General features: G+C 38.1%; 1 protein-coding gene across 1 annotated transcript; it reads right to left on the minus strand.

Annotated features, from left to right (window-relative positions):
• Positions 1-5,655: 5,655 nt before the first annotated feature.
• Positions 5,656-10,363, minus strand: LOC134846503 (centriolin-like). Its single transcript, XM_063864203.1, has one exon. It carries the CDS (start codon positions 10,177-10,179, stop codon positions 5,725-5,727), a length of 4,455 nt encoding a protein of 1,484 aa, XP_063720273.1. The 5' UTR covers positions 10,180-10,363; the 3' UTR covers positions 5,656-5,724.
• Between the last annotated feature and the right edge of the window lie 5,695 nt (positions 10,364-16,058).

Consider the following 16,058-nt stretch of genomic DNA (forward strand, 5'->3'; position numbering starts at 1 on the left):
AGTGAGGAAGTGGTTCATTTGGTTCATGTCTGGTTCATTTTGTTCTCCACCTGTCTAGATATCATTACGATATACTACAGTGAGTTCGTAACTTTCATGTGTTTCTTATTAAACTTATTTAGAAAACCATTATCACCGCACTATTTTTTTTGCTTCCTCCCTTAAAGTTTGGGTCTAGCTGCCTAGCGCAGAAACTAACAAAAACAGGTTAAGCTACCACTTGACTTAACAACTGCGGCAATTGCAGCGACAACGACAATCAGCTACCGCGATCTACCAATGCGCAAAAAACCACACTCCCCAGAGAAAAACCGCCCGAATAAAGCGCCACTTGAGAAGACTACCAAAAACAACCACTGACAAAACGTGCACTATACCATAGCCGACAGAGACAGAGACATAGCCGACCTGCCCTGTCCACCAACCAACTGAACACGCAGAGGATCTCATCAATTTTTTTACGGGTATGCAAGATGAACATGACGACATCATGAATGCCTTCCGAAGATGCTACAAATAAACATACCAGAGACGGCTCGACAAAAGGAAAAGACTGGTATCAAAACATTTTGAACAACCCATTTGGCTAATTGAGCGCCACAACAGCCAATACTGGATCAGGATTACAGGCGAACGTCAATGATACCCTGCAAAGACATCAATCCGAATCAGAACTTTTGCCTATAGTAGATGGCTGTTTTCAAAAAAACCGATACTCTCAGCAACAAGCCCTAAAACAGGTTTCGAACTCTTTTTATTGATAAACCGATCGCAGCTTGAAAAATCAAAACACGTTACAAAGCAAGTCCGAGAACAGTTGCAGGACAGCAATTCCTTCAAGCAAAAGACTCTCAGAGATCGAAAAAAAGACAGATGCGAACGAACGAGAGCCTGGTGACTAGACTTCCTAAAAGAAAAATGACGGAAAAGGAGCATGTGCTTTGGCCTCTCGAAAAAAAACCGTTGATCAACCAATCTCGCTTGCTAAAAAAAGATTAGCCTGCAGACTACTCAAAAAAACTAACCAAACTAGTCCTGGTCGTTTTTGCTATAGAACAGCGTATAACGCTACTCATTAAGAACTCAGATGACGATATAGACGATCCGACCATCTACTACGTCTTTCGACTACAGAGCATTAAGCAACCATCAACTCGTCGCGGGAATTTTTACATGGAACTCTCGAACATCATCAGCAACATGGTTGAATCTTTATAGACGCTTGCGTTCAAAGACGACGTGAACTCAACCTTAGGTTTGAACCGCTGTCGTAAAACTAGAAATTCAAAAGCTGCTTCTATGGACGTAATACAGCACTACCCAGAAAATCAACTAACTTACACTAATAAACCTTCAAATAATGAAGAAGGCAATTTGAATTAGCATGCGACAACCTTTGTTCCCTGTCACCGCAACAGATGAACCAGAACTTAAGCGAAGAGTGACCGACATTAAGTTTCATCACAAACTCGATGAGCCAACAGATCTCGATCATAAACCAATGAATAGTCACAAGGTACTTCAAAAACTCAATGGAATGCCAAAATCTAATCCGCTTGTCCCTTCGATGAGCAGTTTCATTGCCCAGCATGTCGCTGAAAATGTTAGGCATCAGTTTTTGAAAATGTTTTTTTTTACTTTTGCCTAGGTCACCGTCATATAAAAATTTGCTGTTCAAAGCAATCATGCAGCCAGCAAGTACTAAAAACAAACAACAGCCGTCAGTTTACGTCAGGGCAGAATGCACAAAATCACGCATCACAGCCAATTTCATGTTCGAACTTGAAAGCATACGTTTCGCCGCGAAACAAAAAGACCAGGACAGCAGCACATAGAAGAAACAGAAAACAACTGGACTTACGTACTACAACCAGAGAAAGTTGGGAAACAGTCTCCAATAAATGGTGGAGAACCATCAATCTTAATTTTTCCGGAGATACATGAATATCAACAAAAACCTATAGCGGCAGCAGCAACACATTAGGAACAGCAAAGATTGGCAAGATCAGCAGTCTCATCAGCATCAGCCAACAGCCAGTAGCAAAACAATGAAATCTATAAGAAGACAGCACAGCTTACAGCTATTCCCTTAGCCGACAAACCTCTGATAGAGCCACAATAAACATTTATAAAAACTGCCAGCGTCTAGATTTTATATTTAAGAACCACTTCCAACCCCCCTTTTTTTGGTTTCAGCAAAATGAAGCAAACTGTAGCGGGCCAACTGGAAAAATTGACCTCAAGCCGAGCTGTTCACATAAAAACTCAAAAAAATCTGCCTAATTACTTAAAAATCAGATAAACTCATAATGAATGAATATAAAAAATTTAAAGCCTTGAACTCCACGTGCGATCAAAAAAATTCAGGACGTTCAAACTCTAAAAAGATTAAAATTTACAGTTTTTACTGAAATTAATATTGTGTGAAATCTACACCGCTGGTTTTCTAAAACAATGAGCTTATAATATCTTCAAAGGAGACCCAGGTATCACGACTCTAACGTTGAATAAATAAAAAAAAATCACATGAAAAATAATTTACGCTTAAAGTGTACAAAAAGCGCAGCAACTCGCCGTTGCGATATGAGTTTTTACAACGCCGTTGCGATATGAGAGATCCAAAACATTCGCAATTTGGAGAGCAATGCAAATTTTTGGCCCGCCACTATGTTGAGCCACCATATAAAGCAATGTAAAACGTAAAACCACCAACTTACTTGCCAAAAAAACGAGGTTGAAATGTTTTGTCAACCTTATTGAGTTTTTTTTATGCACGTCTAGTTATGAGTTTATGTGTTTGTAAAACCTGTTTGCTCGAAAATATCATACCGTGTGTGAAGCATTTCAGACATGAAACCTTTTTTTCGTTTCCTGAAAACTCAAGAGCCTGGTAGCGTTCAATCAAGGTAGGTTTATTACTCATATCGGTAATTCAATTTCCTCTGTTTTTTCAAGAATATGTGTTTTACAGTGCGACAAAAAATCTGAAATTTTTTGATTGTGAGTCTATTTTTTGCGAATGTTATTGTCATCCGGCTAGATAGGCAAAATAGTTTTTCATAAACTTATAAGTTCTCATGTGCTCACTGCGCTGAGTTGGTCAGATTACCTTGACTTATGTTCTACGCGATTAACGTTAAGATATGCATGTCAGAATATAAATAAAATTTTACGAACAAGTCTTTTTATTTGTGCTCTCAGTTAGAGCTATTCATAGTTCACCAATCCACTCTGATTCAACATCAATAGCGATCATACCTTCCACCATGACATGGCGCAGCCAGCAGGTTTTACAAAAAATGCACTTAGCTTTAATCCATTTTCGGAAACAGCTTCAGCAGAACCGCCATTAGAATGGTCAAAGTGGGCAGCAATTGTTAAAAGTGCAGTTTTTGGAAAAGACGGGATCGAAAATCGAAATTAATGAAGTGACGAACCGGAACTCGTCGATCCAACAGAACCCGTTTTTGTAGTCGAAATAACAGGGGAAAACGATTCACAATGGAAAACAGAGAAGTTAGAAACCATAAAAAACGGGTCCGGTGGGAAACTTGATGCCTGAAAGCCCGTGAAAAGGGCGTTTTGTGCAACTCAGTACTATGGGATGAAGCAGATGCGAAAGTGCAAAGATACTTATTCTTTGTTTAGGCACCGAAGGCCAAAGGTAGGTTCAACAAAAATGTACAGGATTAAGTATACAATCTACAACAACAACGAGCGTTAGAAGATATTTTCATCGCACAAAGAGTTATTGCATCCAAACGATACAATTTTATTTGCCGTACACAACAAAAAATGAATCTTCAGAACGATTCCACGCTGACTTAGTGGAAGGAACTTGCATCACGAGCAGACTGCGGAGACCGAGAGGATGAATGGGTTTGGGATATGATCCACTAAGAGATTGCTAAGCCGAGATTGCCAACAAATAGTGGTTTTGCATTTGTACCTAACCCTTTATTTTACGGTCCATGTCGAAAATCAAGACTTGGCGACTATCTGGCATATAAATCCGCTCGGAGTACAGGACCCTGCTTGCGTTTTTTAGATATCGAAAAACCAAACGCGCCACGACACCCAATGTTCCGGGAAGACATATCGGGACTCCCAGTGAAGCTCACTCGGAAAGAACTACAAAGCAGTCCGATGAAAAGATAAGCTACAGGGAAAAGATGAGGGGGAAAGCCGGCACCACCGACGCCAACAAGGGGAATGAAGTCCAGTCGGAAACACGAAGATCGGAAAACCCCACATCAGTATCATCAAGCGACTCGGGGTCATCCACTTCGGAGAATATGGCACCACTACCGAATCGGTTGAACAAAAAGAACACACCGGAAAACGCCAAGCAACAACCACCAAAAGAAAATCGGATCGGGTCAGACAGTCAAATCTCGCCGGGGCACTGGGAAACCCGGTCCCGATAAACGCAATTGGAAAGATGGTACAATCACCAGCAAAAAAATTTCAATCGAATTGCCGACGGACAAGACACCAAAAAGCTGCCACGACCAGAGAACAACAATATCAACCCCCGACCTAACCTCAAAAGCCTTATCTCTGAAATAGGTTTTCATGAGAAATTGCCAGAAAACAAAGCTTGTGTCCAATTTCTGGAGGCCATACGACCGAAAAGCAAAGAAGAAGACAATCAGACAACAGAAATTGTCGATTTGGTGTCTCCTGTAGAGAGTCCACAGAAAACACAAATTATAGGGGTTCTTGTCGTCACGAATATTCAAAACCAGAAACTCACAAACGTAGAACCCGACGACAGAAGAGACGAACTCGAAGAACACCAAGAGAAGCACAACAAAGATGACCAGGAAATCGAGGCCGGCGCACAGCAAACAGAGAAAGAAAAATAACCATATAGTCCTTTTAGGGACTTCAAAACTCAACACCGTCCTGACGGGACGTAAGAACTCCGGTCCTATTGGGACCTAAAACTCCTAGAAATTTCAAATTTTTTATATTTCATGAGGGAGAATATATATATGTTCTTACAAGCTCACTGAGTTGAGCTGGTCAGATGACCTTGAATTATGTTCTAAACGATTAACATTATGATATGCATGTCAGACCATAAATAAATACTTTATGAACAAGTTGTTTTATTTGTGCTCTCAGTTAGAGCTATTCATAGTTTACCAATCCGTTCGGATTCAATATCAATAGCGATCATACCTTCCGGTATGACAGTTATCTTTACAGTAGCAATTTTTTTTCAGAATTCGGCAGAGCTCTTTTGGATTGGTCGGCCAAAAAAGACTTCCTTAAAATACTACTCATGTGGTGTGATGAGAGAACTGAATCAAGTAATTGCAGAATCAAGTAATTGGCGCGGATGCACAATCAAGTAATTGGCGTGGACTTCAATACAAAATTTGTTTTCTGTAGTTTCACATAAACTTTGGTTTGGAGCCTTTGTTCTAAAATGCAACCAAAAACGTTAAATTTTTAAACTAAAACCTTATAGCTTTCAGACTCTGGCCCTCAGACGAGAATTTTTGTTCAGGGAAAGTTTCGGACGAAAAACTGAGCAAGTTAATTACATAAATTTTTGTTCGCTCCCAACCTTCATTCAAAAAATTCCATGAAAAATAAAGAGTTGCTTATAGCAGCAAATGTTAGCGTGTAAACCGAAATAAAAAATCCTCTTTCAATATTTCAATATCTTGTACTATTTAAATACCAAAATTATATTTTAGTGGTGAATTGCAATTAGCGGTACAAATTATTAGCCATCTGGGAATACTCTTTCACTTGCCACTGAGAAGCGGCCAACAATTGTTTCATGATTTCCAGTTGATCCTCTGTCTTGGCTTTTTTACCCTCCGCTCTGGAAATTTCAGTATATAATTCTTCAGTTTTCCGTTTTATGTACTCGTATTCTAATTTCTTCTCGGATATATTCCGACTAAGCTGTTCACTCTCGGCTCTTCGCTCGTTTATTTCAACCAGATTTTTTCTCATATTTTCAGTCAAGACAAAATTTGAAGTTCGTCCTTCAAGAAAGCTCACAATTTCTCCGACGCCGTTTTGCTGCAATGCAACTTTCTTCAACTCAGACCAGTTTTGGTCAATATTTCTAAATTTTTGCTCAGTTTTTGCAAGTTTTTCTTCGAGGTTTCGCAATTTTGTTTCTTTTTCTTTCGTCACGTTTTCCATATCTTCAAGTTTTTCAGCAAAATTTACTGAGTTGTGAAGTAGTTGATCTTTCTCATCTAGTTTTTCCTCCAAGTTTTCAATTTCAATAGAAAATTCTTTTCGGATTCTCTCTTCGGCAGTTTGTATTTGCAATTGCTGATTTTGGATCAAATGTCTTTTCTCTATAAGTTGAGAATTCAGGGCTTCTGTTTCTTTCGTAAGAGACCAAATTTTGAGCTCTAGTGCCGAAATAATTTGGCCCAATTTTTGGATTTCTGTTTCGTAAAACTTTTCTGAGTTTTCAGCGGTTATCTTATTCTGAAACTTCAAGCTTTCGTTTTCTTGGGTCATTTCTGTGTAGTCATGTTCAAGTTCTTGGTTTTCAATTTGCAATTTTGTCAGCGATTTTTTCAATACCGAGTTACTTTCTTTGTTGGTTTTCCACTCACTTTCAGTAGATGATAACTTCTTGTTCAGTTTTGAAACTTCAGCTTTCAAATTGGAAATTTCTTGTTCCATTTCTTGTTTCTCTGCAATAGAGTCTTCTTTTTGTTGAGAATCTAACTTTTGTAACTTTTTGATTTCTTTTTGCAAATTTTCAACTTGATCTTTCAAGTTCTTCTCGTTTTGCTGGAACGATTCAACCGCTCGATCAAATCGGCTTTTTTCCTTTCTTTGCGTGTCGTGAGTTTGACTAATTTCCGAATCGTAAATCAACAATTCTCGTTCGAGAATATCAATTTTCTCCTTCAATTTTCCTCGTGTGATTTCAAACTTTTCGAGTTGATTCTGAGAATTGCTTTTCTCTTTTTGCAGATTGTCAGTTAAAGACTTGATCTCTCTTTTCCACTGTTTTATTTTAAACTCAATTTCCTTTCGGTCTGTTTCTCGCCTTTCGGAATACTCTTTCCTCGTTTGGCCGACTAATTTTTTCAGTTCTTCGTTTTCCTGATTTTCGGCTATCAGTTTTTTGCTCACTTCTTGCTCTCTATTTTCAGCAGCATTAATTTTAGTTTGCATTTCGTGAATTTTTGAGTTCAAAACAAGTTGATAGTCTTTTAAAATTCGACCTGATATATCATTTTGATGAATCATTTGAATAGATTCCATTTGCGAGAAGTTGGAAGTTCCCTTGGCTAAAACTTGGACATGCCGCTGTAAGTCTTCTGGTTTTATAGAGTTTTCAATATATTCGCTGAAGTTTTTTTGGACTATTGTCAATTCATCAGCTGAAGTTCTGTGTTTTGCAACTATTTCATCAAGTTCAACTCTTAATTTTTGATTTTCATCGTCAGATTTCGACGCCCGTTTGTTTTGTAGTTTCATTTCGTGTCTCAGTTTTTGGTCAATCTGAGATTGTTTGTTTGCTTCGTGTTGGAGTCTAATAATTTCTCCTTGCATTTTTTTCGCAATTTGTTTTGCCATCGGTAGCTGGTCGCTGTTTTCTTTCCAAGACGAGAGGGTTTCTTGATCCGGATAATTATCCAGAATAACTTTCAAATCCCTATTTTTCAGTTCCAGTTGTTTCATATCTTCAAACACAACTTTCAATGACGTCAAGAAATGCTCCAACCGAATGAACAAATCCTGAATTCTTACGATTTTGCTGTCGTTTGCTTTTTCACGTGTGACAGAAACTTCAAGGTTGTTTTCCAAGCACTTATTCACATTGTGTAGACGAGCAATTTCTTTGCGAAGGTTTGTCATGTATTCACATACACTTTCTGCCATCGTCGACAGTTCGACTTTCAGTTCATCGTTTTGAATCAAAGCTGGATTTTTGGGCTTTGGAATGTTGGGCGATCTAGTCTGTGGGTGTATGAAACCGGAACCTTCCTGATCAAACCCATAATTTTCCCAACCACTATTCGGACTCGGATTCATGTATGTAATATTTGGCCCAATAAAGTCATATCTGGCGCCATTTGGAATGTCAATTGTCTGAGGAAAATATCCGTCCCCCTGAACTAAATCAGGAGGTGGCGCAATGTTTAGCTGACGTTCCAGTCCCATAACAGTTGCTGTTTCATTTCTCACCATTTTGAGCATTTGGTCTAACTCTTGCTGCAGGCTTCGATATTTCACTATTGCGTCGTCCAGAATTGGCTTCGGGTTTATACTCGGCTCGCTCGTCATTGACGAATCGGTCCTGTCTGCATTTTTGTCATTCGGCTTTGACTTTTTGTTCACATCTAGATCATCTTTTTTCACACCTGCACTAATTGAATCCGATTCACTGTTTTGTTTCACGCCATTTGTGTTTTGAGAATTATCGCGAGAACTGGTTCCTCTTTTTTCATTTTCAGTGGGTTGTTCAACCCGCCAAGGAAGCTCGCCTTTGTTTTCTACGAAGCCCCGATAGCCAGTCTTTGGACCTGGCAGGTAGTTCGGGCTGAGTTTGTCTGCATAAGGTGGCAATTCTCTGTTTCTGAAATACGGAGACTGATTTCCGTCATTTTCAGCCTGTGTCAGGTTATTCTGAGCTGAGTTTAGTTGAGTCTCAGACTGCTTCATTCGTTCCTTGATTTCCTGGAAACGAACAGTTGGAGTTCTCGGCGTGATTATCTCTGGAATTGAAGCTGCCGAAGTATCGTCATCGGCATTGTGATTATTTAGCTCAACCAACTCGTTAGAACGGCTTCTCATTCCGTTTTCTTGCAAGTTCAATTTCTTTGGCCTTTTCTGCGGCGTCATTGCCGTAGCGCGTCCTATGTAAGGCATGTCCTCACTTAGATCTGAATTATCAGGCGCTGTTAAGTCCGAAAAGCTGCCAGCGTTTCCAAACTTTTTGTCGATTTTGAAAAATGCCAGTTCTTGTTCCAACTCATAGTTCTTGTCGACTAATTTGTTCACTTCTTTAGCTTTCCTTGCCAGAAGCTGATTGTTGTTTTCCGTATCTCGCTCCAGTTGGGTTAGTCGTTTCTTGCTGTCAGATTTGACATCCAGTAACTTTTTGTTCTCAGCTATGAGTTTCTGATTTTGAGCGCGTAGTTGACTTTCAAGAGCTTTTTCATTTCTCAGCTCGTCGCTTGTTTTTCTGAGCTGTTCGTTTAGTTTATCCGACTCCATTCGACCGAACCGCTCGTGCGCTTTGCGATGATCTTCAGATGTAACGACTCGACCATCGAGATTCGCCAATGTCGGGATCCTATAGGTGATAAGGATCTCCCAAAACTCATCAGTTGAACAAAATGGATTCTCATTCAAGCCTAGGGTAGCCAAATTAGGCAAAATTTCCAAACTTGCAACTGATTTCAAATTTGCAATCTGATTTGCTGAAATGTCCAGGGATCTCAGAGACACCAACCCTTTCCCAAACTGTTTAGGCAGTGCAGTTATTTTATTTCCTCGAAGATTCAATTCGTGAAGCAAACCTAAGGATTCCAAAGTTTCCCCAACTAGACTAATCAGATTGTTCGATAAATCCAATTGCTCTAATTTCTTCAATTTTTCCAACCCGGCTATTTTTTCGATTATATTATTGCTCAAGTTAAGTTTCTTCAAATTGTACAATGCGTCTAGTTTTTCTATAAACTTGATCTTTTTCGGACTTTTTATACTCAAGTTCAATTCTGTAACACGATGAAGATACTCTTCTTGAGTTATTTTGAAGAGTAACTTTTCAGTGATGTAAAGCACACCAGGATTCGAACCTCCAACTACTTCTTTAGTTTTGCCTCGTGGGCTCGACTCGGAACGTGCGGGCGATTTGCTCGTGGACGCTTCTTGTGATTTGCTAGACGATGGAACCGGTTTCGCTATTCGGGTTCTTGGAGCTCCTGGACTGACCGAGTTGTCTTTTCGAGAACGTGGAACTGTCAACATTGCTGTATCTGATTTGGGATCTTCAGATCTAGCGATACGAGTTCGAGCCCCGGGCATGACCAGTTTTTGCGACGGCGGCGAAGCGTGTGAGGAACTTCGGTCAGTCACCGGCGAAACGCTGGAGTTAGTCAGCCTGGATCGGTGAGATCTTGGCGTATGACCACCTTGGGAAAACTCCGGGGACATTACAGGAATTCTGGACATTTTTAAGGAAATTTAGAAAAAGAAGATTTTCATTAATGGGTAGAACAATGACGGTGTTAAACTCGAAAGAAGCCGTAAATTAAAGCTCACATGATTTTAATCAATAGAAAGACGGCGATATAACCAAAGAGATATAATAGTTGAGTTAGCAGCAGCCAGTTTAGCTATTTAGAAAGTGGTTTACCTTTTGTGTGGAGATTCAAGCGGCGAAGTTAATACAAATTAAAATTTTCAATTGGTACTTTTTGCCAGAATTTAATTGGATTTAAAGCAGCAGGTCTGAAAAGTTAAGCGGCCGTCCAAACACGGTGGCGTGTTTAATTTTTGGTCGTATCATATCAATTTTTACAGCATATGAACGCCATGCGTTTTGTGTAAAATTAACCAAATGTGATGACGGTTTTTTTTGTGCTCAAAAAGCTTTCAAAGGACCATCAAAAAGCACTCCATTGTTTCAGCCTAAAACAAACAAACAAATCGAAACCGAGACTGCTCGTATATCAAGGTGAAGTCCTGGATGTTCCGATTGCACTTTAAGGCAAAATACAAAGCTTTTGCGTTTTCATATTGAGAAAAACAATCGAAAAATTCATTTTTTCATTTTTTTAAAAAGTTTCATTTTCTTAAATTTATCCCTCACGGGCTAATTTAAGCTACAAAGAGATGAATTTAACATATCTTGTCCTAATAAAAACACCAAATGACCTGCCTCAAATTGGAACGCACTAATTTGCCACTTACGCGTTTTATGTGAGAACTCAAAATATTGCGCGTTGATTATCCCAAATTAGTCAAATTAGCTACTTTCAAACCCCCACAATTTAACGAAAATCATAACAGTTTTCTTTTACATTTGAGCTTCAGAGAAAAATGTTTTTCAGATATTACGAGGCCAAACTGTGAACTGGATAGTTTGGTGATTGTAGGCCTCTGAAACTCAAATCTTCAAACTCGGAACAATCAAAGGAAATGAAACAACAAAAGATAGCTTCCTTGATGCGGAATCCGCTTTCAATTCAGGAAATTCACAGTTTGGCCTCGTAATGGATGATATAAAAAACGTTCATCAAAAAAGCCTAGAAAATTACATGATATTGACGAATAGTCAAAAATTGACCCCACATTATAGCAAAAAATGATATCAGGCAAAGTTTTCTTTTACATTTGAGCTTCAGACAGTAATACTTTTCAGATGGTATAAAAAATGCTTAGACAAAAAAGTGAAAACTGTAATAGCAACCAAAAGGATATATATTCCGCCTTTTCTTCAAAAACCAAAACAAGAGTCTGCTCTAATAGGTAAACAAGATTGCTCGTATATCAGAAACTTTCCGACTGCTCTTCAAGACCAATTCAAAAGTTTTTGGTTTAAATATTGATAAAGTAATCGAAAAAAAAATGTGGAATGATATTAGAAAAAAAATTATTCCCACTCGCTATTTTAGTCACAAAGGGATGTATCTGGCCAATTCCGAAACAAGAGTTGACACATATAAGTAATATAGAATGTGCCGTAATTTTTTTCATTGCAGAAAAAAAAACAAATTCGAAAAAAAATTGTTTTTTTTTAAAAAAAAAAAAAAATTCGATTATGTTCAAACTTTTCATAGCGTTAGAAACGGTTGACAATTAAAAAATAATAAGCTTCCGGAGTCCATTTATGTAGTTGATTTAATGCATTTCATATGTTACACAGGAAATTATTTGAGAAGTGTTTTTATTCGCATTTGCTTGTGAGTTGTCGATATAATCTTGGTCAAGTTAGAAATTAGTCGGCGTAATGAAGGTGTAGTTAAAACTTCTATCGTTTAGTTACTAACAAATGGTGCGCGAGACGCTTTTTTTACAATTCGTTGCTTGAGGAGGTCGGAAAATTACTTAGTTCATAAAAACCGACAATGAATGGATGAAGTTGCCGATTACATGCAAAATGGTGTTTTTTGATTTGGAGCTGAACAACTTTTATGATGTCCGTTTCTGTAGTTGACAAAATATGGCACAATCTTTTGCAAATGCGGTATGTTATAATGACTGAATATAACTTATGATTCACCAAAGCGACGAAATTAAATTGACATTCATGACATCTCGATATGCCGTGTGAATGCTTTTGTGCAAATTGTCCAAATAATTTCGGCTTTCGAAGAAAATGATAAAACTTTTGCGTTCGGTTTGGATTTATTCTGTAGACAAATTTTATTTTTAAGAAGCCCCTTTTGAACGGCATTTTTTATAACTTCTGAAAGCTATTGAAACTATTTGAGCTCAAATGTAGGCAGATATTTCACCTGTGATCATTCGAATGCGGTTTGTTACATCTTTTTCAAATGCGGTTTGTTATAATCACTGAATATAACTTATGATTCACCAAAGCGCCGAAACTAAATAGACATTCATGACTTCTTGATATGCCGTGTGAATGCTTTTGTGCAAACTTTCCAAATAATTTCGGCTTTCGAAGAAAGTGGTTAAAGTTTTGCGCTCGGTTTGGATTTATTCTGTAGACAGATTTTATTTTTAAGAAGCCCCTTTTGAACGGCATTTTTTATAATTTCTGATATTTATTGAAACTATTTGAGCACAAATGTAGGCAGATATTTCACCTGTGATCCTTCGGTCAATTTACGACATTAAATGCACGATGTAATATTGATCCGGCCATGAAATTATTCTGAAACAAGAATTGAGGGAAGTTTTTTGGTCTGACCAAGACAATACTACACGCTAGCTAAATGAACCGCTTTTTTACTATCCATAGTTAACTGGGGTTAGTTAAAAATATTTGATAAATATTCAAATATTTTACTAACGATTTTATTATCAATTTTTTCTTAGATAAAAAATTATCAAAGACTTGAAAAGGCAGTTGAACTATTCATGGCATCCAAGTCAAAATATTGATATTGATGCATGAAAATTTTTTGGCTGCGTACAATTTAGAGCACAGGTTGATTTTCTAATAAAACGAGTTTCCGACTAATGAAACTTTATCAGAGAGATAGTTATCCAAAATTTCGGGAAAAGTTGCAAAATTTTTGGAGTTGACTACGTAAATTTTTAATAAATACCCCAGGGTCTATTCTGTAATTGTATTTCATAATTTGAATATATTCACTTGTCGTTGATCTGTATACCAACTTGATATTAACTTTATGAAGCGAAAAAGAAAAGAACTAAACGGATCTCTCTAATTCGTTTGGAGTGATGACGAGCGTGGATTATTATGCTGCCCCTGCGTTTCAAACATAACCGTAGAAATGAAACAAGTTTCTACTTGTCTGACTGACATCTTTCAAAATATCACCATTTGCCTGGCGAGACCAATCCAGTCAGACCTGCTAAGCAGAACAAGCTCACAGACTTCCTCGTCTTTTTTAAATCATAGTAATTGCAAAAATTAGAAGAGTGTGGAAGTCGGGGAGACGAAGGAAAAAGCAAGTTCCAAAACGAATTTAAGTTCCGAGGAATGGTTACGTTTTTACTTCAATCATTTTGCTGCAGGGTTGGAGCATTTTGGTTAGAAGAAAGCAAGGGATATATATATATATATATATATATATATATATATATATATATATATATGCTCTGGGTTTTTTTAAATCAGAACAGTTCTTGAAAATGTTTCCATCGGTGGATCGATCCAGAGACTTCATAGTCCCAGAACGGCGCACTCACTACTAGACTGTCCTTTCTCAAAGATTGATGTGAAACGCTGAATATTAGACTACCCGCACCGAGCGCCCATAGATTCTAATCAATTATAATGGATTTCCGAGACAAAAATAATCCATTATAATACAAAACAGGTGTAAAAGTCAGACCACGAAATCGATTATGCTGCCATTATAATCGATTATTTTTGAAAAAGAAATAATCTATTATAATCCATTGAAATAGACTATAATCCATTAATTTTGGCACTGAAATCGGTCTTTTTCGCCAGGATAATCCCTTATTATCCATTATAATTGCTTATAATCCATTTTATTCTTAGAACTAACTTCGATTAATTGTGCAGAAATTTTGCAAATTTTGAAGGAAACTTGCAAAAAGTTTGATATGCCTTTTACTAAACGCTATGTCTCAACATCAACCGCTCAAGTTTTTTACCTGCCTCCAACTAAAGAGGGGGCGGTAAATTGGGGGGTGTCACTCAGTAACCCCCTCCTCAAAATCATCCAATAAACAACCCTCCCGTGTTCAACTATGAGGGGGGGGGGGGGGCAAATGGCAGTTGTGGTAAACTGGCAGGGGGATGTAAATGAGGGGGGGGGGGGTAAAATAAACGGGTGCAAGGTAAACTGGGGGAGGGGAGTTAAGTAAACTGGAAGGGGGGTAAAGTAAACGAGGGAGGGGGGCTAAAGTAAACTGGGGGGTTCAATCAGAATATAAAGGACAAAAAATTGTAAGTTTTAATGTGAAATGTTTTAAAAGTGGAAGCTAAAGTGGAAGGGGGCGGTTTGCAGCTTGGGGGGTGGGGTAAAGTTTACTGGAAGGGGTGACGGGTAAAGTAAACTGGGTGGGGGTGGGCAAAAGTAAACTGCGGGGTTCAATCAGAATATATAAAACAAATAAACACATAAGTTTTAATGTGAAATGTAACATTTTATGAAATGTACGTAGCAACTGCACTAAACAGGAATTACAACAACTTTGAAAAAACTTATAAATTTCATAAATGACGCCTCAAAAAATCCTATATAATCGATTAAAATTGATTACAATGGATTATACTGGCATAAAAATATTATGATTATAATCCAATTTTAATGCATTATAATCAATTTTTTTTTGTAAGTTTATAGTTAGTGACCATATTATGACAATATAATCGATTATGGTCCATCGGCGCTCGGTGAGGGTAACGTAACTATAAGAGCGCTGTGCGGACCAAAGTTATGCGGTTTTGCACGCCTGGGATCGAGGTTCGCAATTGATGTTTCGAAAAACTCGATCCAGGCTCGATATGTTTCGACCGACCCGACCCAAATTGTCTGCTTCGACCAGTGGGGGCGGTTTTTCACAAAATCTTGAAGTTAAGCTGATCATTTTTTTAAGGGTGACCAATTTGATTTCCCGAGCTCCCCGAAAAAATTATAAGGACACTTTTTTGCCAAAATCATTTTAATTAGTTCGATCAAGAAAAAAAATTGACTACGTTTAACCGCCAAAGAGGTTTACGCGACCCATGTGACTTTGTGTGACCCATCTTGGGATTTTGCTCGACCCAATATGCAAATCTGTGCGACTCAAGCCTCTTGCGGGAGTATCGATTTTTGCAGAAAGTCCAGTTCGGCGACCCAATTCGCGGGTATCTACCCGGGCAGCAAACACAAGAATCCGAGTTTTATCTGGGGAAAGACAGTGATGCAAACAAAACTGCTCCCCGTCATGTGTTTTCTCTAGGACTGGGAAATATAACCCCAGCTAGCGAAATTGATTTGGCCATTGTTTGAGTTGTTTTCGTCCAAAGTTTATTTTTTCGATAGCATTGGGATACGGAAAGCGGCTGTCATGTTTTAAGATTTCAAGAAAGTCCTTTTTTTGAACGCGTTTACTACAATTGCTTTGATCACGACGAGGATTTATCCGACAGTGTTCCATGTGTGTTGTTCAGAAAGATTTTCAACCCTGACAAGCAAATTGTTACAAAATTGAGTCTAGCCAGGCGTTTTCAGAAAATGAATAGGCTATTCATCAACCGTGGGATTTGAAACTTTATTTTGATTGCGTTTGTTTTGACGTTTTATAGTTGATTGTGTATTATGATCTGGCGATCCTATTTTCTCGCTTGTTTTAGTTTTTGTTCCATGGTTACCTATCTTTATCCGGATAGTCAAAACAAAAAATCAGATTATTTCGCATTGTCAATTGCTTGT

The sequence above is a fragment of the Symsagittifera roscoffensis genome, chromosome 1, assembly GCF_963678635.1.
Source record: "Symsagittifera roscoffensis chromosome 1, txSymRosc1.1, whole genome shotgun sequence".
Taxonomy (NCBI): Eukaryota; Metazoa; Xenacoelomorpha; order Acoela; family Convolutidae; genus Symsagittifera; species Symsagittifera roscoffensis.